Source organism: Podarcis pityusensis (genome assembly GCF_964106645.2).
Source record: "Podarcis pityusensis genome assembly, chromosome: 1".
NCBI lineage: Eukaryota > Metazoa > Chordata > Lepidosauria > Squamata > Lacertidae > Podarcis > Podarcis pityusensis.
The window spans coordinates 118,105,199-118,128,639 of NC_138028.1; the positions used below are offsets into that span (position 1 = coordinate 118,105,199).

The 23,441-nt window shown below is 43.7% G+C and overlaps 1 protein-coding gene across 1 annotated transcript in view; it reads left to right on the forward strand.

Annotated features, from left to right (window-relative positions):
• The window catches only part of LOC308458304 (dynein axonemal heavy chain 11-like), a 228,996-nt gene that overhangs the window by 25,172 nt on the left and 180,383 nt on the right, over positions 1–23,441 (forward strand). The window contains exons 13-23 of the mRNA XM_080973289.1: positions 1,159–1,242; positions 2,910–3,068; positions 3,168–3,290; positions 3,444–3,566; positions 7,885–8,109; positions 9,827–9,918; positions 10,453–10,579; positions 10,681–10,830; positions 12,440–12,673; positions 15,305–15,436; positions 19,123–19,283. Coding sequence (XP_080829415.1) covers positions 1,159–1,242; positions 2,910–3,068; positions 3,168–3,290; positions 3,444–3,566; positions 7,885–8,109; positions 9,827–9,918; positions 10,453–10,579; positions 10,681–10,830; positions 12,440–12,673; positions 15,305–15,436; positions 19,123–19,283 — 1,610 coding nt within the window. The remainder of the gene's footprint in view (positions 1–1,158; positions 1,243–2,909; positions 3,069–3,167; positions 3,291–3,443; positions 3,567–7,884; positions 8,110–9,826; positions 9,919–10,452; positions 10,580–10,680; positions 10,831–12,439; positions 12,674–15,304; positions 15,437–19,122; positions 19,284–23,441) is intronic.

Below are 23,441 nucleotides of genomic sequence, written 5' to 3' on the forward strand. Positions count from 1 at the left end.
GGGAGGGGGCAGGTAGTTTCAAACCACATACATGTGAGTTTTCAGAGCTCTGGTTAAATATGAAATGTAATCATAACAAAACTTAAAATATACTGGTTATGTTTTTTGTTTGGTTTTGTTTTGCAACTGAGGCTGCACTCCGGAACCCACTCAAGTCCCATCTAAGCCCATAGATGGGACGCGGGTGGCGCTGTGGGATAAACCACAGAGCCTAGGACTTGCCGATCAGAAGGTTGGTGGCTCGCATTCCCACGACGGGGTGAGCTCCTGTTGCTCGGTCCCTGCTCCTGCCAACCTAGCAGTTTGAAATCATGTCAAAGTGCAAGTAGATAAATAGGTACCACTCCGGCGGGAAGGTAAACGGCGTTTCCGTGTGCTGCTCTGGTTCGCCAGAAGCGGCTTAGTCATGCTGGCCACATGACCCGGAAGCTGTACGCCCGCTCCCTCAGCCAAAAAGCGAGATGAGCGCCGTAACCCCAGAGTCGGTCACGACTGGACCTAATGGTCAGGAGTCCCTTTACCTTTACCTTAAGCCCATCTAAGCCCCATTTAAGCCATCTTGACTGGTGAGAAAACACTGCACTGTTAATCTCAGGTATATCTTAAGGCAAACCTTTGAATGTTGCCTCGCTACTGAAACCCGAAATGGCACATTGATCTTAACATTTAATGAACATCAAGGAAACGAACAGACAGAATTTCAACAATTCTTTTTGATTATACATTTTCCTTTTCTTAACCAAGTATGACTGATGACACAAGTTGGACAAATGAATTTGGAGTAGGGGAAGAGAGGCTTTCTAGCAAATGATTAAAACATCAACCTCCTCTCTCCAGGTTTTGATGAGAGGGCTTTCTGTTGAACGCAAGAGAATTTCTGTGGGGAAGTAATGCCTTTGGAATATGAATCTTCTGGACAATGTTTTCTCTCCCTTAAAAAGCTAGCAAGATTTTCTAGTGCACAGAATCAAGAATACATGTCTCCTTAGATTAGATTTCAGCCTCAGTAGGTTTCAGATTTTGAAAATCATTTTGTATGCATTGTACATTATACATATTTATACACAGAACCTACAGGTGAGTTTGAAAGCTCTCTTTGCATCCTAAGATGCTGCAAAAAATAAAAGTTATGGGATTCTTCTTTCCTCCTGTCTACAGATGAGCATTAAAGACTGGATGAAAACTCCATGGAAACAAATAAATGTTGAACAAATGGATGTGGACCTTAGAAGATTTTCAAAGGTGATAAATACTCCAAATTACTATATTGTATTTACATGCACTGTACTTAACTGAACTGGCAAACCAATCCTTTTCCATACAGTAGAGTATACAGTAACTTTTGGTTCTCGAACTGAAGTGGTGCCCAGTGCCTGAGAAGCACTGCAGAGAAAAGGCACGAGAACTCTCAGCTAGACTTACTTACACTGGTTTAACAGTAATTCCTTCCCCCTCAGAGAACCCCAGGGGCTGACTTCTGTCAAGGCTAGCAAGCTGTAACAGAGAATTCACAAGCACCCCTACCATGCTACGATTTCAACATTTCTTTGGCGGAAGCCAAGAAAGTTGAAAGTGGTTTGTAGAGTTGCTTTATAGGTTTGCAGAGTAGATAATAGCTTTCTTTTCCTTTTGTCTTGAGCTATGGGGTGCTTCCAGACAGGCGCTGATTGTGGGATCAGTGCTCCTCATGCATGCAATGAGCCCACACTCATTTGCTATGTGTGCATCATGCCATTGGCATCAAAATGCTAGCCACCATTCTCCACTCTCTTTGAATCCCAATTTATCCTTTCTAGGGAAAATCTGGTATTATTATTATTATTATTATTATCAACAACAACAACCTCAAATTAAGCCTTGATTGGAAGACCCTTCTTTGGGATCACTGCATTAAACACTGAGAAGTATTTAAATGGTATGCACTTATAAAATTTGCCTGTTAAATGAATTGATCATATTTTATTTTGTCTGATTATCTATCTATCTGACAAAATGTTATCATCTATCTATCTGTCTGTCTGTCATCTATATCTCTATCTATCTATCTATCTATCTATCTATCTATCTATCTATCATCTATCTCTATCTATCATCTATCTATCTATCTATCTATCTATCTATCTATCTATCTATCTATCATCTATCATCTATCTATCTATGGCTTTGTAAATTAATGCATATGGCCTCACACACTGATACAGCTCTTTTACATACAGCCTATGAAGATACAAGTTATGTGTGTGCAAGCTTTGCCCCTGCACAGAACTGTCTCTGCATTTTTGCTGGGTAGAGATTGCAGGACCAACGGCTATGTGCGTTCATTTTGTCTGCATGCAGGCTCTCTGTGGAAAAGCTGGACAATCTGTGAATGATGAGGGGACAGGAGCAATGGACACAATCTCAGCCATAGATGCCTGTCTGGGGGCCAAGGCTCTTTGGGCCCTCTCAGTGTTTATTTTTAGGGAGCCAGGGCCCCTCATTGTTTGAGGCCAAATGCAGAACTGGATGTGAAGTGATGGCACCTCTGATCTCAGCCCCCAATGCCCTGAGCATCCCCTGTTTGGTCAATTGAACAAATCTCTAGTAGGAAGCACTGCAGTTGCAAAGGAACTTCATTGTGCAATACATGCCTCCCCCCAAAGTGTTACATTTGGACGATATCTGGCCTACTGAAAGCTTAATCCAGGCATAGGCAAACTCGGTTCGCCAGATGTTTTCGAACTACAACTCCCATCATCCCTAGCTAACAGGACCAGTGGTAAAGTGATGATGGGAATTGTAGTCTCAAAACATCTGGAGGGCTGAGTTTGCCTATGCCTGGATTAAGCATTTAGTTTCTGAAAGCAACTTTGTGTTTTACATCTGTCTCCCATTGCTTGCTTGCTTTTCACGGTTTCTGTACCACACAGGACATGAAGACTTTGGATAAAGGAATACGTGCTTGGCATGTATACGTGGGATTAGAGTCAACAGTTAAGAATTTGTTAACCTCCTTGAGAGCAGTGAATGAACTTCAGAACCCTGCCGTTCGGAAAAGACACTGGCAACAACTTATGGCTGCGACAGGGGTATAGTTTTTTGGCTTCGTACACTGGAGCTGTGTGCACACAAATGCCATGTCTTTTCCTGAGCTGCAAATGACTTTTCTTTTCAATTTCGTTTCCCAGGTCTGCTTTGTCATGAACGAAGACACTACACTAGGGGACCTTTTAGCTCTCCAGCTCCACAGGGTAGAAGATGAAGTGAAACATATTGTGGATAAAGCTGTGAAAGAAATGGCAATAGAAAAAGTAGGCCACAGTTAATGTATTATAAGTAACAGCTGCTTTCGTAGGAAATAGTCAACCGTCCTAATGACACTGAAGTCAGGGGCGTGATGTGCATATAGTGTTAACAGAACCAGGGCTGCACTCGTGGAACCGATTTGTTTTCTTTTTCCATAGGCACTCATGGAAATCAATCAGACATGGGGTGTTATGGATTTCTCCTATGAAGAACATCACAGCACAGGCACGCCATTGTTGAAATCCGATGAAAACCTTATAGAAACACTAGAAGACAACCAGGTGATGGCTTGCTCTGAATGTTTTCTCCAAACATGTATGTAGCACGCCTGCCAACTATTTAGAGTCATTAATCCAACTCTCTGAGCATTTTGGAGGCCCATGCAGAACTTTGTGTGTGTGGCCTTTTCAATTCTAGCCCTTATTTCCCAGAAGCAGTCGATGTATTGTGTCGAACGCAAAGTACATAACCCGTTATTGTTCCAAACAATAGGCATGAGCAAGAGATCAGTGTTGCAGTGAGCTGCTCCCTCCAGCATCTCAGGGAAGACTTCGAAGTTCTGTGGGTGAACCACATTAGCGTGATTGTAAGTCGTTGGATGGGATCCCGTGAGAGTTCATTTAAAGAGAAACAATGCCTTCTAATATTTCCATGCACTTTTTAAGAATACATGCAAAACAACGCAAATAGTTTTTTTATATTAGATATTAAATTGTTTTAACCCACATCACAACCCTCCTGATTTTCCAGAGTTTTTGATTTTTGTCAAGTCAAAACAAATTTTAAAAATGCAGCGGATCTTTATGAATGCATATTACCTGCAAGAGATCACAGTGCTACACTTGGCACCACACATCCTACAGCAGGGGTCAGCAAACTTTTTCAGCAGGGGGCCGGTTCACTGTCCCTCAGACCTTGTGGGGGGCCGGACTATATTTGGGGGGGGGGGAATGAACGAATTCCTATGCCCCACAAATAACCCAGAATTGCATTTTAAATAAAAACACACATTCTACTCATGTAAAAACACCAGGCAGGCCCCACAAATAACCCAGAGATGCATTTTAAATAAAAGGGCACATTCTACTCATGTAAAAACACACTGATTCCCGGACCGTCCGCAGGCCAGATTTAGAAGGCGATTGGGCCGGATCCGGCCCCCGGGCCTTAGTTTGCCTACCCATGTCCTACATGAATGATTGGTTCTTGTTCTCTGGTTCTATCAGGTCCACCACACTTTTCAACATCTTTTGGATAGCATTTCTTTTGGGAGGTACTAAACATGAAATTGATCTCAGGAGTTTAAAATCTGTTTATATATCCTGCCTTTTCAAAATCTTGAGTCAAATTTAAAAATTAAAAAACGCAATGAAACGCAATCAAAAGTGCTATTCAGAGGGAGAAAGGGGGTAGGGAAAGCTTTTAAAACAAACAAACAAACAAAATATTCTAGTCTAATTGGTACACTTAGACAATCTGTGATGACAACATTTATAGGTAAACAGAAACTGGCAATAATTTGTACACATTCCAGTTTGGTTGGTCTGTACCCAGAACTATTACTTATGCTTCAGGTGTTCGTCCTGCGGCAACTTAGAGGAGGGCTTTCTCTGTGATGTCCCCTGATCTCTGAAATAAACTCTCCGTTCAGATATGGCAGGCACATACTGTGGTGATTTTCCACTGGCTGTGAAAAAAACCAATTTGCTCAAGCTTTCCATTTCTTTTGAATCATTAGAATCAGTGCTTTCCCCCTTAAAAAATGTTTAGAGGTACTCTCATTGTCCTATTCATATTGAAATACTGCCCCTCAACGATTCACAAAATGTTTAGGGGTATGCGTACCCCTGCGTCCCCCCAGAAAATAATGCACTGATTAGAATCAATGGCAGTTTATAGGTACTGCAGTTCTTAGGGCTATTAAAAAAAGCCCAACCACAGTGTGTTCTCATTGAACTGATTGATGCAAATTGCATTCTGGACCCATTCACAAGAATGACTTTTATGAGGCTGTCACTGAGGTAGCTGCAAAAAAATGATGCCATGGATTGAGAAAACTGGCAGTAATTAAATGCTGAGTCACTACTTTACTGTGTCAAGTTATTGACAGGTTGACTTCAGTAAACTAAGAACACACTAGTTAAGTGGAGTGCTTGCAAATGCTTCAGGAAAAAAGAAATTCTGATGTTCAGGCATGACTGCTGATGCTTACAAAAAAGAATCCTTAGAAAAAAATATAAGGGGAGACACTTCTCCCCCCCCCCCAAAAAAAAATAACCTAATGAGTGACCATAAAATTCTGGCTGACTTGGGGAAAAGGAATGATAAACCATGTGGGAGTGGAAATAGAATACAGTGGTACCTTAGCTGTCGAACTTAATCCATTCTGGGAGTCCGTTCGACTCCCGAAATGGTTTGAAAACCAAGGGGCGGCTTCTGATTGGCTGCAGGAGCCTCCTGCACTCAATCAGAAGCTGTGGAATCTGTGCTGGACGTTCGACTTCCAAAAAATGTTCACAAACTGGAACTCTCACTTCTGGGTTTGTGGCGTTCGTGAACCAAGCCATTCGACAATCAAGGTACCACTGTAGAATATTGTGGAGATGGGTATGGCTGACCAGGACACTGAACGGGAATACTTCGCACTACAGTAATGGTTGCAGGTCCCACTTTTCTTCATAATCATAGTAGTTAGAATAAGCATGTAAGTACTGAAGAGCTCAGAGGAGTCCGTCTTTCCTATTATGCCCTCCTGGCACTCAGTTCAGCACCAGAACAGGCTGGAGGGTCCAGGGTGGAGGGTTTGGTGTATAAAAATTCTCTCTCTGTGTCTCCAGGCTCCTGGTCTGTTTATGTGCTGATCTGGACTGTTTGTGTTAGCAGAATGTGCTGGGGATTCTTCTCACTCAACTGCTCATCAGTCTCCCAGTCTGAGCTGATTGAAGTGGTATCGTTGCTGAGGAGTCCCAGGGCGATGGTCTTGGGGGAATCTCAGTGTTTATGCTGAGACCACTTGGATATGGGGTGTTTGGCTGCCATGACTAGCATAGGACTACCCCAATATATCACCAGCCCAAGACAAGTAGCAGGTCTAAAGTGGGGTTTTTGCAACTCCTCCTTTGTCATAGTCAGATGACTTCCTGCTGAGTTTTTGACTTGTGTCAGTTTGTTCCTTCTGCAGGGCGAGGGATCTGTTAAGACAGGCCATCCCTACAGAGGCTGGTGGATTCTAAAGAGCTTTGTGAGATTCCTGTGCTGGCATGGTTGTGAAATGTAGGGTGATCTGGGCAATTGTCAATTGTTCCTTGGCGTTTTCCCCTGCTAGGCAGAGCCAATACAATTCTTTGGTGCAGGGCAAGTTGAGGACAACGAAAGGAGTTGAGAGGCAACTAGAATACAAGTGGAGGAAAACTCATTTTCAAGCCTTGTTCCACAGCAGTTATGGTGCTGAAGAATCAATTCTTTTCCACTAGCCACCATTGCATCCTCTCAGTATTTCCCAGTGGACCTTTCCTAAGTGGTTTGAGGCCTCTTAAGCTCTGGCCCTTTGGATGGTGTAGCAGAGCCCTCAGTGGCATGTTATGACACATGTAAGAGTCATTTTGAGGGTACAATTGTTTGCATCCACCACAACTTAGATTCCACAGTTGTTGCAGTTCATCTGTGGAGATGGCCATTATGCTGTCTGGTCCCATATTGTTGGATGAATTTCAGCAATTTGGACTCTGGCAGATAGACTTGGGGTTCGGTCATGATCGTGTGACAATGTTTTTGCTTGTCATTCTAGCAGGAAGAGGATGACTTGCAGACTTAGGGAACTGGGCCTAGTTACCCATGGAGGACACTGATTTTCTAAATCCATTTCAGTTGGAGTTCAGGCCTGGTTTTGTCACTAAAACCATCTTGGTTGTCCTCTGGGAAGAGTGGCAAGAGGAATGTAACCCAAATGATGCTCATTGTTTAAATTAGGGATGGGAGGAAATAATGTTTCAATGCAAAATTTCCTGAATCGGTAAGTGAACTGAATCACAGCTAACATTCCAAAGGTTCACCTTTCTGAATTTTGTCCTGTAGTTCTCCCACCAGAAAGTGAATATTATCTACAAAACTACAGCTTATTAGCAAAAAATATTTGTGGGCGTGTGTATTATTAGACAAAATTGCGCACAAAATACATACATTGGGAGAAATGCGCATTAAAATCTATATGAATTTTCATGTGGACTTCTTAAATGTGGAAATGGGGCAAATAGTAAACTTTGAAAAATGAGAAGCAGAGAGAAAACAAAACTGACAGACTCATTCACTCCTAGTCTTAACCTTGGATGTACATTGGTCATTTATAACATTAGAAATGTGTTATTAAAATGTGACACCAGAGGGCGCTGTAGAGCAGCGAGCCCTCAACAGAGGAAAATTGCATTGAGAGTTATATAATGTTACATTTAATAATATTTTTACAGATCAATGTAGATCCTGCCCTTGTTTATATTTGATATATATTATAGAACCTAGTTACATCATTTTAAGAGGCAACTAATAAATATAAATTGCAAATTAATAAATACCGTACATGGCTGTATTCAAATATTGTTGCAGGTGCTGCTTCAGAACATCCTGATGAGTAAATATGTGGAATATTTCCTGGTGGAGGTCAGTAGCTGGCAAAAGATCTTAATGGTAGCAGACATGGTAATTGCACTGTGGCTGGAAGTGCAGCAAACCTGGGCTCATCTCCAGAGTATTTTCACCAATTCTGAGGATATACGGAAGCAGCTTTCAGAAGATGCTAAAAGATTTGAGGGGATTGATAAGGATTTCAAGGTATGAACAAGCATCTCAATCTTTCCTTCTCCATAAACTATGTGAGAGAGAAAAGAATGAAGACTTATCTCAAATTCAAACCTTAAAGTCCTCGCAGTTGGTTTGTTCTGCAGTTTGTAATTCATCTCTTCTGGCATGCACATATACTTTAGTCCAGTGTTCCCCAACCTTGGGCCTCCAGCTGTTTTTGGACTACAATTCCCATCATCCTTGACCACTGGCCTTGCTAGCGAGGGATGATGGGAGTTGTAGTCCAAAAACAGCTGGAGGCCCAAGGTTGGGGAACACTGCTTTAGTCCAATTAAGCTCTAATGAACAGGGGAACCTCTGCTTCTTAATGGTGGTGTAGGAGGGTATTCCCCAGGCAAAGTTCTTTTGCACTCAGCGCCTCCCTGGCCCCCGCATTCCATGCCATAGCGAGAACCAGGTAATGAGACAGACTGCGAGTGAAGCCTGTTCCGCCCCCCCCCCCGGGGGAATTTGCAATAATGATTTACCCTCTATCATCCTTGTTTTTCCATCGCCTACACTCTCCCGCTGCCATGGGGGCTGCCGCCATTAAGGCAGACCGGAACCAGAAGCCTGCAATTTTTATCTCCCTTAAACTCTATAGCTGCTGAATTTTTAGAGGCTATTGAATTGTCACTCATCTGGTCACATTTGGTCATCAAGAGTCACTTTCAAGCAGTTGTGCAGAAATACTTTTGTATAATGGACAGAACTAGCTTTTGTTTCAAGTTTTTAATGTGACACGTTTCTTACATAAATACAAATTCCAAGGGGTAGTCATGTTGATCTGGTGACAGCTTAAAGACCGTCTTCAAAGCTGTGTTACTATTATAATAATAAACTACTGTATATGAAGTTGAATGCTGAATATGCATCTCTTTACCCTGGCCTCTCTGGGACGCGGGTGGCGCTGTGGGTTAAACCACAGAGCCTAGGACTTGCCGATCAGAAGATTGGCGGTTTGAATCCCCGCAACGGGGTGAGCTCCCATTGCTCGGTCCCTGCTCTTGCCAACCTAGCAGTTCAAAAGCACGTCAAAGTTCAAGTAGATAAATAGGCACCGCTCCGGCGGGAAGGTAAACGGCATTTCCGTGCGCTGCTCTGGTTCGCCAGAAGCAGCTTAGTCATACTGGCCACATGACCTGGAAGCTGTACGCCGGCTCCCTCGGCCATTAAAGCGAGATGAGCGCCGCAACCCCAGAGTCGGTCACGACTGGACCTAATGGTCAGGGGTCCCTTTACCTTTACCTTTACCCTGGCCTCTCACACTTGAGATGTGTGTGTTTTGTACCCACTCTAGTCCCATGATGGTAATTTGTTTTAATTACTTTAAAATTCTGAATTATTATTATTTTTTTTGTATCCCACCTTGGAACCAATTACTACTACTACTATTACTAAATCAAATCAAATACCTTTATTGGCATCACTTACTACTACTATTATTCAACCTCTTTGCCCAGATCCTTTCTCACAATTAACCACATAAAGCGGGTAATTCTAACAGACATATTTTTTCAGACTAAATATGACTTAGCCAGATTGTCTTAAATTCACATTCATGGCTGAGCAGAGATTTTTACCCTCTCCCCTATGCAAATGCAACATTCCGCTTGAAATGCCCTGTTGACTCTCAAAAAGAAGCTCCATCCCACTTTGAAATATTATGTTCATTTCCTTCTGCTTTTCCTCCCTCTTGGTTGTTCAGGAACTTATGGCTGAGGTGGTGAAGGCAAAAAAAGTCATAGAAGTAACAAACCAAATGGGATTACTTGGAAAACTGGAAGTTCTTCAACAAAGGTTTGACTTAAATGGATCTAAGGCTTACTTATGGAAGTATACATCTGAACAGGGTTCTAAAAGCCCTTTTTCTGGGAAGGAGGGGAGAATATTTGTTGCTATAATTGAAAATCAAAACCCTTGCTGATCTACTGCAAACCACTCAGTGATCTGCCAGCAATTTATCTTCTGCAAGATAGATTATGGGTACAGTCATACCTCGGGTTGAAGTAGCTTCAAGTTAAGTATTTTGAGTTGCGCACCGCTGCAACCGGGAAGTAATGGAGCGTGTTACTTTCGGGTTTCGCCGCTCGCGCATGAACAGATGCTCAAAATGACGTCACGCACATGCACAGAAGCAGCGAAACGAGACCCGCAGACCTGCAGTCGCATCTTATGTTTACTTCAGGATGCGAATGGGGCTCTGGAACAGATCCCGTTCGCATCCAGAGGTACCACTGTATTTGACTCCAGTGACTACCTCACTGGCAATTCTAATTTATGTTAGAAATCATTTTCTTTCTTTCTTTTACATTTGTGGACTTTGTTTTTCAGGCTCACACTTTGTGAGAAATCCTTAGCAGATTACTTAGATGCCAAGAGACTCACCTTTCCAAGATTCTATTTTGTCTCTGCAGTGGATTTGTTAGAAATCATCTCTAAAGGAACGCATCCCAAGCAGGTATTTTTCTTTTTCTCCCACTGACATTGTTTGCTTTGCTAATTCTTGATGGCAGCAAACTGAAGCCATAACATTATTAACTTTGTAACCCTGGTCAACAGATTACAAGGCACTTGGTGAAGCTCTTTGACAATGTGGCCGACCTTAAATTTGAAGAGGACACAAACACTGAAATACACATGGCCATAGGGATGTACAGCAGAGAAGGAGAGTTTGTGGTCTTCTCGGAGCCCTGTTTCTGCAAGGGGCAGGTAAATCCAGAGGCAGAGAGCAAGCCAGGAGAAGGGTATCATATCTGGATCTGGAGCTGAGAACAATTAGCTTAGCAAAGTCCACAGCAAGTCAGTGCAAATCAAGTATTTTGTTTTGTTTTATTTATGTATTTTATTTTATTTTTAAAATAAAATAAAATAAAATAAAGGGAAGGTTAGAAGCAGTTGGGAAGCGTAGCCAATATGTTTTTAATACATGGTTGGAAGAAAAATTAGTAAGGAAAGATAATAATATATAGATGATTTGAGAAGGTTGTAGAATGCAAAGATTATTGTAAATTGTATAATGTGGAGGAAATCGAGTGGGGGCAGAGGGAAGAGGGAGGAAGGAGAAAATAATAATATGATAGATTGAGGAAATAGAAATGTAAATGTATGGGGGGATGGGGAGGAAATGGTGTTGGCTTTGGTACATCGGTATTGTAAAGTAATATGTGAAAACCAATTAAAATATATATATATGTTTTTAATACAGTGGTACCTCGGGTTACATATGCTTCAGGTTACAGATGCTTCAGGTTACAGACTCCGCTAACGCAGAAATAGTACCTTGGGTTAAGAACTTTGCTTCAGGATGAGAACAGAAATCGCACGGCGGCAGTGGGAGGCCCCATTAGCTAAAGTGGTGCTTCAGGTTAAGAACAGTTTCAGGTTAAGAACGGACCTCCGGAATGAATTAAGTACTTAACCCAAGGTACCGCTGTACTGTGTTGATCAGTCTGCCAGCAGCCTCTTCCTGCATCTCTTTAAGGGCTTTTGGAAGTCTAGGTCCAAGGAAAGCAGGGGAACTTGCAATCTCACTCAGCCTTTGGCATTCCAAAAAACAGGACCTTGTGTGAAAGGTCATTGATAGGCACCACCTAAAAGCACAGAGTCCTAGAACCTCAGAATTGGAGAGGAGCTCCCCCTATTGTCAAGCACAGGGGGAGTGAATGGGGGGCATGCAGGAATTACTGAGGCTAAGGACGTATCTGAATGAATGATTTCCCTTCTATTCCTTTGGCTGTGTACGTTGTATGAAAAAGGCACAAAACATAGCTGTCAACCGTCCCTTATTTGGCGGGAAACTCCCTTATCCCAGCGTCGTTTCCCACTTCTGTCCCTGATTGATGATGTCCCATAAATTTCCCGGGTTTCAAAGGAAGCAGCTCCTCTCCCTCCCTCCCTCCCTGCCGGCCAGGGAGGAGGGAGGCTCCAACTGTGTTGCTTGGCTGCGTTGCTCATCCAATAAGGAGTCTAAGAATGACTGGGGGGTGGAGCTTGCATGCCTTGTGCCAATTAAATCGGCTGCATTGCCTGGGGACTCGCCTTTGCTCAGCGCTTCCCAGCAGAGAGGTGACAGTGGTTTTCCCTGCTGCATCCCCTTTGCCGAGTTGCTGCGCTGTGGGAACCACCGCTTGAGGCTTCGTTTGGCTGCTGGTTGACTAAAATCCCTTATTTTGGCTGCTGATCCCTTATTTTCGAGGCTGCTGGACCCTTATTTTCAAATCTGTAAGTTGACAGCTATGGCACGAAAGCACGTTAAAAAGAAGTGGGCTTTTCTACTGCTTGACTCCATAATATCAGTGTACCTGTCTACATGCTTCAGGCAGAATGCTGGTTAAGCTCCTTAGAGGAGGCCATGCACAGGACAGTCAAGCAGAAGATAATGGAAGCTGTGGCAGCTTACGAGGATAAGTCCCGAGACCAGTGGCTGTTTGACTTCCCGGCCCAAGTGGCGTTAACCAGCAGTCAAATCTGGTGGGCAGCTGATGTCAGAATGGCTTTTGACCGGCTCGAGGAAGGCTTTGAAACGGCCTTGAAAGATTACAATCGCAAACAGGCAAGTGCAATAGCCCTCGAAAGGGGAGCATGTGTAACGTGCCACAAAACCCACAGCTTGCAACACAAATGTCCCAGCATCAGCCCCAGAAATAACCTTTGCTGCTGACAGTTTATTGTTGTTGTTGTTTAGTTGTTTAGTCGTGTCCGACTCTTCGTGACCCCATGGACCAGAGCACGCCAGGCACTCCTGTCTTCCACTGCCTCCCGCAGTTTGGTCAAACTCATGCTGGTAGCTTCAAGAACACTGTCCAACCATCTCGTCCTCTGTCGTCCCCTTCTCCTTGTGCCCTCCATCTTTCCCAACATCAGGGGCTTTTCCAGGGAATCTTCTCTTCTCATGAGGTGGCCAAAGTATTGGAGCCTCAGCTTTAGGATCTGTCCTTCCAGTGAGCACTCAGGGCTGATTTCCTTCAGAATGAATAGGTTTAATCTTCTTGCAGTCCATGGGACTCTCAAGAGTTTCCTCCAGCACTTATTATTATTATTATTATTATTATTATTATTATTAAAAATATTTATGGCACACCGGCACAAAAATGAATATGGTAGTGCACGCATAAAAACAATACTACAAGGGCATCAATACAAACATTAGAAAAAACTGGTTGGTAAAAATTTCGTGTCCCAAAGGCTTGTCTGAACTCAGTACAGTTTGTAAAAAACTCTAAAAGAAAGCATGTCAGTATTCTGTTGGCAGCAAGCTCCACAGGGGATGGCCTGCCACACTAGTCATGAGGGACCGCTGAATTTGCGAAATATTCAGCAGTATTCAAGTTCCTTTCAACAAATACATGAATAAAAGTGGGCTCCATCAAAAGATCTCAGTGGCTGGAGGTGGAGCAGATCCCAGGTGTCCTTTCCAAGTGGGAGTTCACATCCACTGATGGCTTCTCCTCCTCACTATCTGATAAACCACACAAACACAGAAGGGGAAGAAGAAGGCATAAAACACAACCTCCCTGCTCTGTGGGGCTGCATAGAGCAGGGTCGGCAAATTTTTCAGCAGGGGGCCGGTCCACTGTCCCTCAGACCATGTGGGGGGCTGGACTATATTTTGGGGGGGAAATGAATGAATTCCTATGCACACCAGGAGGGCCCCACAAATAACGCACAGGTGCATTTTAAAAGGACACGTTCCATGCAAGAGCACCAGGCAGGCCAGACAGTATTGTGGATGATAAAAATTTGAAAAAATTCTTACCTGCACTGATGATAGTCATTGTTTGGATGGGGGGTCCTTTCCTGGGTTTGGTGCTTCGTTGTGACCTCCTGGGCCTCCTGCTGCCAGACCTCTTCCACGCTTTGGGGGTGTGATGGGGGCCCTCTCGCCGGCCGCGGAGGCTGAATCACCACCGCGCTGGCGGCGAGGTGAGCTCCGGACTGCAGGAGGGTCTCCAGAGGCCAGATCGCCGCCACGCAGCCAGCGGGGAGAGCTCCTGCCTGTTCTCCCCGCCCTCTCTCTTTTCTGTCCCCCCATAAATCTCTCACCTCCTCCCCCGCCCCGGATGGTGCCTCTTTTCCCACCAGCGGCATCTCCATCTCCTCCTTTTCCTCCTTCTACACCTCCTGAAGGAGGACTTTGCGTGAGAACGAGCAGCAGATTCTCTCTTTCTTGTCTTTTCCCCCAGGGAGCTCAGACAGTGGCCAGGCCGGGTTAACGACCCTTGCGGGCCTCATTCAGCCTGTGGACCATAGTTTGCTGACCCCTGGCATAGAGGATACACAGCCCTTCTTACAACAAGGGTTCCAGAGTCACCCGGGGAGCGAGAGGGAGCCTTTTGCCTAGTCGCCAAGGATATGCAACAACGGCAGATACACCCTGATAGTAGCCATTGTCTAGTGCTCTGCAATGGGCATGGGACTAGGAAGCAGGAGAGGAGAGTTTAAGCCTTACCAGAGGGATAAGAGAGATGGTTCCACTCACCTTTCCCATGCCTGCAAAGGAGAGGGACTTCCTGGACTCGAAGCCACAGTGCAGACGATACAGAACAGTTCCCTAACCACCACCACCAGAGCTGCTCGTAGTAGCAGACAGTCATCAGACACATTCGTTCACCTTTAAATGCAAACTGAATCTAATTTCTCCCTTTTTCCTAGACAGTAGTGGCATTCCACTGACATGATAGGCTTCTGCCCAATTCTACAGCACCTCAACCTTCAGATCTTAAGCATATGATTGTACTCCTAATGCAGCAGAATAAAGAAACACAATCCTCTCCCCCTCTCTTAATTTTGATAAAGGAGTTTAAATAACAAAGCACAGTTTGGCTAATACGGATTGTTTTTCTAAAATGCCGTATGATACGTGCTACATTTCAACCTCTTAATAATTCCATCACACTGAACACGAAAGCAAATGCAGTACAAATGAGTCTGCCCACCAGTATTTAATTCATATTGGAATAAAAGTAATGGCTACTAGCTGAAAAGTGTATCTTTGTTATTAAGGAAGCAAATTACAATTACGAGAAAACAATACCACTATTAGTTTGCAAAAGTTATTTGCGTTGATTAAAAGCACCAATAAGTATGCCTTGCTACCAGAACTGCTCCATTTAGCACTTGACATATAATAGGTTTTTTTCCCTTCACAGTGTAATATCTCCATTGAAATATAATTATTTTGCAGATTGCTCAACTGAACGCCCTTATAAACATGCTGTTAGGGGAACTCACCCCTGGAGATCGTCAGAAGATCATGACAATATGCACAATTGATGTACATGCTAGAGATGTTGTAGCCAAGCTTATAGCACAGAAGGTAATTTGTTGCAGAGCAATTACCCTAATGCATTTTTAAAAGCATAAGATAAAGAATAATTTCATTTGTTGAAAAGATTTCGGGTTGCTTATGTATAATGATGACAGAATATTTTGATCCAGTCAATTTCTGTCCTTTTTCTTTCGATTCAGGACTGAAGATAATTGCATTTACCAGTTGAAAAAATGCTATTTAAATATATATAGATATGTGTGTGTTTGTCCAAATGTTTAAAGTGTCTTATTAAAAATGTATGCTATAAAGTGACAGCAGGTTCTCAGTGATCTGTCCCAGACCTGTTAAATGTTACCATGAAAATGTGCATTTATTCCAGCTGGCTTTGCGATTTAAATTGTATAAAATACTATGATTGGATATTAATTTGGCAGAGTACTTTCTCTTCTCTTCTTTTAGTGCATTGTTGGCTGCTCACCCCCCACCCGGCAAGACGTCAATGATAACTTAAAAGCTCCTTCTAGGCCTCACTCAAAATGTGTGTATGCTCTGTGTACCAACAGCTTAGTGGTAAAGCTCATGTCTTGCACGCAGAAGGCAATCACAGCTTTGGGTTTTCTTTTTTAGGGAGGTGGGTGAGCAAGATGCTCTCAATAGGCTGCACTTAGGAATGGCTCTCTTACTAGGCAGAGTGATGCAGCTTCTTCAGGCAGCAGATGTAGAGACCGGACGGAGGGGCATGTACCATGCAGCTTCTTATAAGGATTGGGTGGCACTGTGGTCTAAACCACTGAGCCTCTTGAGCTTGCTGATCGGAAGGTCGACAGTTTGATGGAGTGAGCTCCCATTGCTCTGTACCAGCTTCTGCCAACCTAGCAGTTCGAAAGCACGCCAGTGCAAGTACAGTGGTACCTTGGGTTACATACGCTTCAGGTTACAGACTCCGCTAGCCCTGAAATAATACCTTGGGTTAAGAACTTTGCTTCAGGATGAGAACAGAAATCGCGCGGCAGCAGCGGGAGGCCCCATTAGCTAAAGTGGTGCTTCAGGTTAAGAACAGTTTCAGGTTAAGAACGGACCTCTGGAACGAATTAAGTCCTTAACCCGAGGTACCACTGTAGATAAATAGGTAGCGCTGCGGTGGGAAGGTAAACAGCATTTCCATGCACTCTGGCACTTGTCATGGTGTTCTGTTGTGCCAGAAGCAGTTTAGTCATGCTGGCCACATGACCCAGAAAGCTGTCTGTGGACAAACACTGGCTCCCTCAGCCTGAAGCGAGAAGAGCGCCGCACCCCATAGTTGCCTTTGACTGGTTTAACCATCCAGGGGTCCTTTACCTTTATTACCTTCCATGCAGCCTTCTGTGGGCCTCCTAAGCTAGCTTGCCATCCTCAAGTGTGATGGAGGACTCTGCCCTATTGCCAGTGTTGAAGTAAGATTCTACTGTCAGTCTAGTCAGCTATTGTATATGGAATGGAGGTGGAATCATATTGCCCTTCTCCCCAGGGAACAAACGTCTTGCCAGCGCCCTTCCCCATCTCCCTTGGTTCCCTTCTGTAACTACTTTCCACTATCCCTCTGACCCAATCTGCAACACTTCCCAGAGGGAGAAAGCAAGGGAAGTAGCAGCTTCCCTTCCTCTTCCATGCTCTTTTCACTGCTTAGGTAGGTGAAGAGGCAACAATAGCAGAGGGGAAGCAGGACTCAGGCTCTGGAGGTCAGCAAAGGAACCCCTTCTGTGGTGTGTGACTTGGCAGTGCCAAATCTTCATGATAGACCTGTCAGAACCAAACCCCACCCCTTCCAGCTGAATCCCTTGAATCTCCAGTTTCAAAGATATTTTCTGCTAGTCAAAGTAGTTAGTACTAGATTTGACAGTCCAGTCATTTGGCTCAGCATAAAGCCGATTCATATGGCCAGGTTTGGTTCCTGATTTTCAATACTGTGAAGCTAAGTGGTACCTTGGTTGTCGGACTTAATCCGTTCTAGGAGTCTGTTCGACTCCCAGAACCATTCGAAAACCAAGGCACAGCTCCCAATTGGCTGCAGGAGCTTCCTGCACCCAATTGGAAGCCATGGAAGCCACGTCGGATGTCCGGCTTCCGAAAAATATTCGCAAACTGGAGCATTCACTTCTGGGTTTGTAGCGTTTGGGAGCCGATTTGTTCAGGAGCCAAGCCGTTCAAGAACCAAGGTACCACTGTATCTTTGAAAGACATGGGAGAATCAAGGAACGTGGTGGCTAATTACACATCACCAAAAAAGAGGAAATGATACACTGTAAAAGAGAGCAAAAGACCAGATAGGTTTGCATAAAAGCTGCGTATGATAATTTATACATGCAAATTTCAAAAAAACAACAACCAATAATTTAAATATAAATACAGTAGATCTCACTCTAATGGGGATGCCTGAGACCAGGTGAGCTATGTTCCTGCTCAGTCTGTTGGTGGGCAACTTCAAATCTGCTGCTCTCCCATCATTTTGTTTATCTTTAAACCAGGTAGCCTTCAAGTAGAAGGTACCTTCAAATAACGTCCTCTATGAAGTAGGACACATGACCATCCTACTCAAGAACCTGCATTGTTAGTTGCCCAACACGATGTCTCAGTTTAATACATTGGCATAGAGATGGAGGGGTTGAATGTTTGGAAGGCTTCCCAACCTATGGTGCGACTTCATAAGCGGCGTATCGATTCATCAGCTGGTCTATGTCAAAACTGCAAAGGGAGAATCAGATAGCAGAAAGGGCCATAGCCCAGTGGTGGAGGCGAGCATCTGCTTTGGTCCCAAATTCAATCCATGGCATCTCCCAAGAGGACTGAGGAAGATCCTGGAGTGCCATTGCCAGTCAGGACTGAGCTAGATGGACCAATGTTTCTGACTTGGGATATGGCAGCACCCTATGCTCCTAACCCAGTTCTCCATGGAGGGTGTATTTGCGTGGAATGTTAAACCTGCCATAGAGTTTGTTAGTACAAACTGGGTCCCCACACTCTTCTCCATTTTCACAGGGCTTGAACAGGGCTCTAGTGCAGTGTTTCTCAACCTGTGGGTGCCCAGATGTTGTTGGACTACAACTCCCATCATCCCTGACCACTGGTCATGCTGGCTAGGAATGATGGGAGTTGTAGTCCAACAACATCTGGGGACCCACAGGTTGAGAAACACGGCTCTAGTGGTTTAGGCTACTGCAATGCGAGGTGCTAAGCATTTGAGCTCTTGTTGAGGGCAATATATATTCTGTGTAGCTTGTCTTTAAGGAAGGAATATAAGAAATGGAGGAAAGTAGCTGAGCTTTGTCAATGGCTTGCCCTTTGCAGAACCAACTGATGGTTTCAAGAGGTAAATTGTGCCCAATAAACGTATGCAAAGAGTGTTTTGTTTTATTCTGCTTGGTGGCTGGGTCCTACTTAAGCTTTAAGTGTGAGGCCAAGGAGCTTAGAGGCCCCTTTATCTCTACATTAAACTATAGGCCACTGGGCTCCACGCAGGGAACTCTGTGGGGGCAGTAGGATCCCTTTGCCCCTTGCTCTTATATAGCAGCCCTGCACTTGATAAGCTGCTTTTGAAATTCAGGGGAGTTTCAAAAGCGGATTATGTTCAGCCAGCGCAAGAAGCAACTGCGGCCAGAAAGGCTGCAGTCCAGACCACCCTTTTCTCTCCTTACTCTTTGGGCTGTTTCCGAAACATCTATTAACCTGTTGCTCTCTTCCTCTTTACATTTCAGGTTTCCAACGGACAGGCGTTTACTTGGCTATCGCAGTTGCGCCACAGGTGGGATGAAGAGCAGAGCAAGTGCTTCGTCAACATTTGTGACGCTCAGTTTCAGTACTTTTACGAATACCTTGGAAACAGCCCCAGGCTTGTAATTACGCCACTGACCGACAGGTGAGGACAGTATTGGAACTGGTTGAAGGGAGGCAGTTGTAAGAGAGGTCGGTGGTAGGCCTTCATGTTCCATCCTCTTACAGGTTCTTCTCAATCTCATGATTTGCCAGTGAACATATAAGAATAAAATATCGAAAGGTCCAGGACTGTGATGAACAGTGTGGATATTCAGAGAGGAGGGCAATGTTTGCAATTCCCTTCTTAAAACAGACCAGGGATGGAGAGCCTGTGGCACTTCAGATGGTGTTGGACTCCAATTCCCCCCAGACTCCTTCCCAGCCTGCATGGCCAAAGGTGAGTTGGGAGTCCAATGACATCTAGAGAGCTTCCCCGTCTCTGAACTCAGGAGGTTTCCTTGTCTTTTCTTAATGTTGATCATTGGGTCTGAAGAAGCAGTGCTGAATTGGTCCATAATAGCTGTGTATTTCATTTAAAAAAGGAAAAAGAACATCCCTTTATTATTTTAGCATGGAATGAATGCTTTTTGTCCAGGACAATGGTCCTTTAGACTTGTTATCTGGCACTCTGTTTAAAAAGAAAGAAAGCGCCTGTGCAGAACTCTTTTAACAGTTGCTGAATAAAAATCGCTTTCCACTGAACATAATCATCTTGTTGTGGCGCAATGCATAATAACAGTTGCAGGGAGAAAATCTGCAGCAATTTTGAATATTCTTTCCGCCAAAATTGTTTATCCACATTGCCAGAGCCTTTAAGGAAGTACTGATGTTTTCTGCATTGTTGGGAGCAGCTGTCTCTGTCTCCTCCTGTGGCTGTCTGCCTGCTAACTAGGCAGATGGCAGACAGTAGCTGAGGTGTGTCTGCTATATACAGGACTAACTTTCCTGGCTAGCAGAAAGCACAGCTGCCATGCTATTATGATGGTGATGATGATCCTTCTGTATTTTGAGACATGGGAAGCCTTGTGTGGAGCCATGTACTTTGAAGGGGTGATTAGGGTTTCTTTTTCAATGCACCGAGTAAGCACTTAAATAATCAAGCTGCCAAGTGGCATGAAAATATGGAAAATTCCTATTAATTTACCATTTTGTGTAAGGATCAGGCAAGGAAATAAGCTTCTAAGAAGTGAATGAGATTTGTTTGCCACAGGCATCAGCATCTTTTGTACTCGGGATACACATATGCACAGAAACACAAAGCAGAGCACAGCCTAGGTGCTCTAAACAGGCACGGTTGGCCCGCCTAGCGTCAAAAATCATATTTCTTTTCTGGCGTCTTTTCTGCAGAAGATGAAGGGAGGCCGGGAATAGTGAGATCAGGGCATAAAGATTAGCTCCAGGAAAGATTTTTTAAAAAATAAAAAAGTCAAGACAGGAGAAAGTTTTGACAACATCTCCAAGAGACAGGATATTTTCCAAAGCTGTGTTATCTGATGCATGACACCAGTAAGAAAAAGCTGATTCTCACAACCTTCATAAGGATCATTTTACATGGGGGATAGCTTACACTTTGTTGTTGTTTAGTCGTTTAGTCGTGTCCGACTCTTCGTGACCCCATGGACCAGAGCACGCCAGGCACTCCTGTCTTCCACTGCCTCCCGCAGTTTGGTCAAACTTTGTCTTTACCAGGCTTGTAAAAGCCTCATCGTGATGCATGCCTCCGACATACCATGTAGTATGTGGCACTTGTTTTTCTGCCTGGCATTGAGAATTTCCATGCCATTTTGCTACCTACATTTTACTGATCTGGAAATGTTCCAGGAAGAATGGCATATTGAGCCATTGTGGTGGTGTGTGAAAGGGAGACGATACAGATAAAGATAATGGCTTTGGATGCTAAGTTGCCATGAGTGGAGCTCTGCTCATGAGATGCTCCAGAAGGAAGGAAGGGGTGGGAGGCAGGCAGGTAATTTCTGCCAGTTTCTCCAGCAGCCCTCTCTTGTCTCCTGAAAATCTGCTCCACTGGAAGAATGTGGGAGGTGGTGAGAAAATTAGAGAAAAATTGAGCCAGCAGTAAATGGAATGTGTGTTTCCTTTGTGGAAGGGCAACATAGGGTCTAAGCCACAGAATAGACCAATCTTTGATAGGGTTGCATATGGGAACAAGATTTTGTGGGTACTTTGGGTACCTGTTTTGATAACAGTTGGATGGTGCTGAAGCTTAGTGAAGATGATGTCCACACCTGTTTTCTAGGTGTTGATTTATTAGGAGACTCAGATCCTGTCATAATTATCTAAACCAGACACAACCATAGATGGCTAGATTTCAGGCCTGCGTATATGAAAATGAGAATCTTGTGTGTGGTTTCTAAAGACAAGTAAACTGCTGGAACTGAGAATAAGATCAAGAGGACTGTGAGGCATTTTTTATTTTATTTTTTTGCTGTCCAGACCTTCCTAATTCTTTTTTTCTGCCTTCATTTAAAAGAAGGTAGGATTTCTGAAAAATATAATAAAGGGCAGGTTGTGTTGATGAAGTGAAGATCAAGCTACCACAAAGATAATCACTGATTAAATGTTTTCCCTTCATTTGCTCTGTCTCCAAGCAAACCCATTTTCCATGTCAGGAAACGATCCCCATTAGTGCTCAAGTTTGAATGTATTGTTCCATAATCATTTTCAGATTACTCTTCCCTTCAGACTTGGCTCAGTGAATATACAGGACTGAGCTCCTAATAAATAAGCATCTCAATGGCCATTATAGGCTTTGAAATACCAAACGCAAGAACATGTGGCATGATTCACCGAGTCTTAAATGGATCTCTACAGGTGTTGTTTGTTGTTGTTTAGTCGTTTAGTCGTGTCTGACTCATCATGACCCCATGGACCAGAGCACGCCAGGCACTTCTGTCTTCCACTGCCTCCCACAGTTTGGTCAACCGCATGCTGGTAGCTTCGAGAACACTGTCCAACCATCTCGTCCTCTGTCGTCCCCTTCTCCTTGTGCCCTCAATCTTTCCCAACATCAGTGTCATTTCCAGGGAGACTTCTCGATCTGTCCTTCCAGTCAGCACTCAGGGCTGATTTCCTTAAGAATGGATAGGTTTGATCTTCTTGCAGTCCATGGGACTCTCAAGAATCTCCTCCAACACCGTAATTCAAAAGCATCAATTCTTCAGCAGTCAGCCTTCTTTATGGTCCAGCTCTCACTTCCATACATCACTACTGGGAAAACCATAGCTTTAACTATACTCTCTACAGGTAGATGCTTAAAAAAACCACACAACTACAGAAATTTCAAATTGAACTGTGGCCTTGGATTATTGTGGCCAAGCGTCCATTTAACAGAAGCACCTCTTTCAGTCACCTAAAGGAATTTGCCATGGTGTTGACATAGAAGTAGATAAAGTTGCTATGCTGACCTCAGTGCAATCAGTGGCCACATCCAAGGGCCAAGCTTTTCTCCTTCAGATTATAACTGTTTTAACTGGACTGTCTTAGTAGAAATTCATTCATCAGCAAGCTTTTAATTTTCATAGGCTGATTATTTAGGCTAACCCAGTTCACCAAATGCTCTCGGACACAAAGGAATTAGTTGGAGATAATGTTAAGAACAACATCTGTGTTGTTCACATATGCTGGGGAATATTATCTCCCTGCTAAGCTAGATGTTTCTGATTTCTATGCTTTGTACAAGTTTCACAGAGCTCTTATTTTGACAGGTAACAGGAGACAAAGCAACAGGAAAGTACTCTCTTAACTACCAGCATTTAGTGTGGTGAATTTTCTACCTACTCCATGGCCCTTCTCATACTACTCCTGACTATAGGCAGAAAAGTTACATTTCCATAATTGCTAGAAAAACTCTCTTGTTCTCTGCAATAAAAATGCATAAAATAGATAATGTCCCATGCTTCTTTCAAAGTTGTGCATTGGGAGAAACTTTTTCCCATTCTTTATAATATGTTAAGGCATTTCCTATGGCCTCTAAGAGAAAGGTATCAGGGTGTGTGGGTTTTAAACAGTGAAGTTATCCACCTAGCTGTAACTGAATCCCTCACCTATCCTTCCCCGTCTGTGTGTGTGTGTGTGTGTGTGTGAAACTTTAAAAGTTTTGAAAAGAACAATAACATTCTTGTACATGACAGAAACAGCTGGTTAAAAAAAAGATAGGAAAGGCCGGCCACTTAGATTTCACCAGATGGGCAGAGAATGACATGATCAATTAGATCTTAGTAAAGGCATAGGATCAATGTGCTGG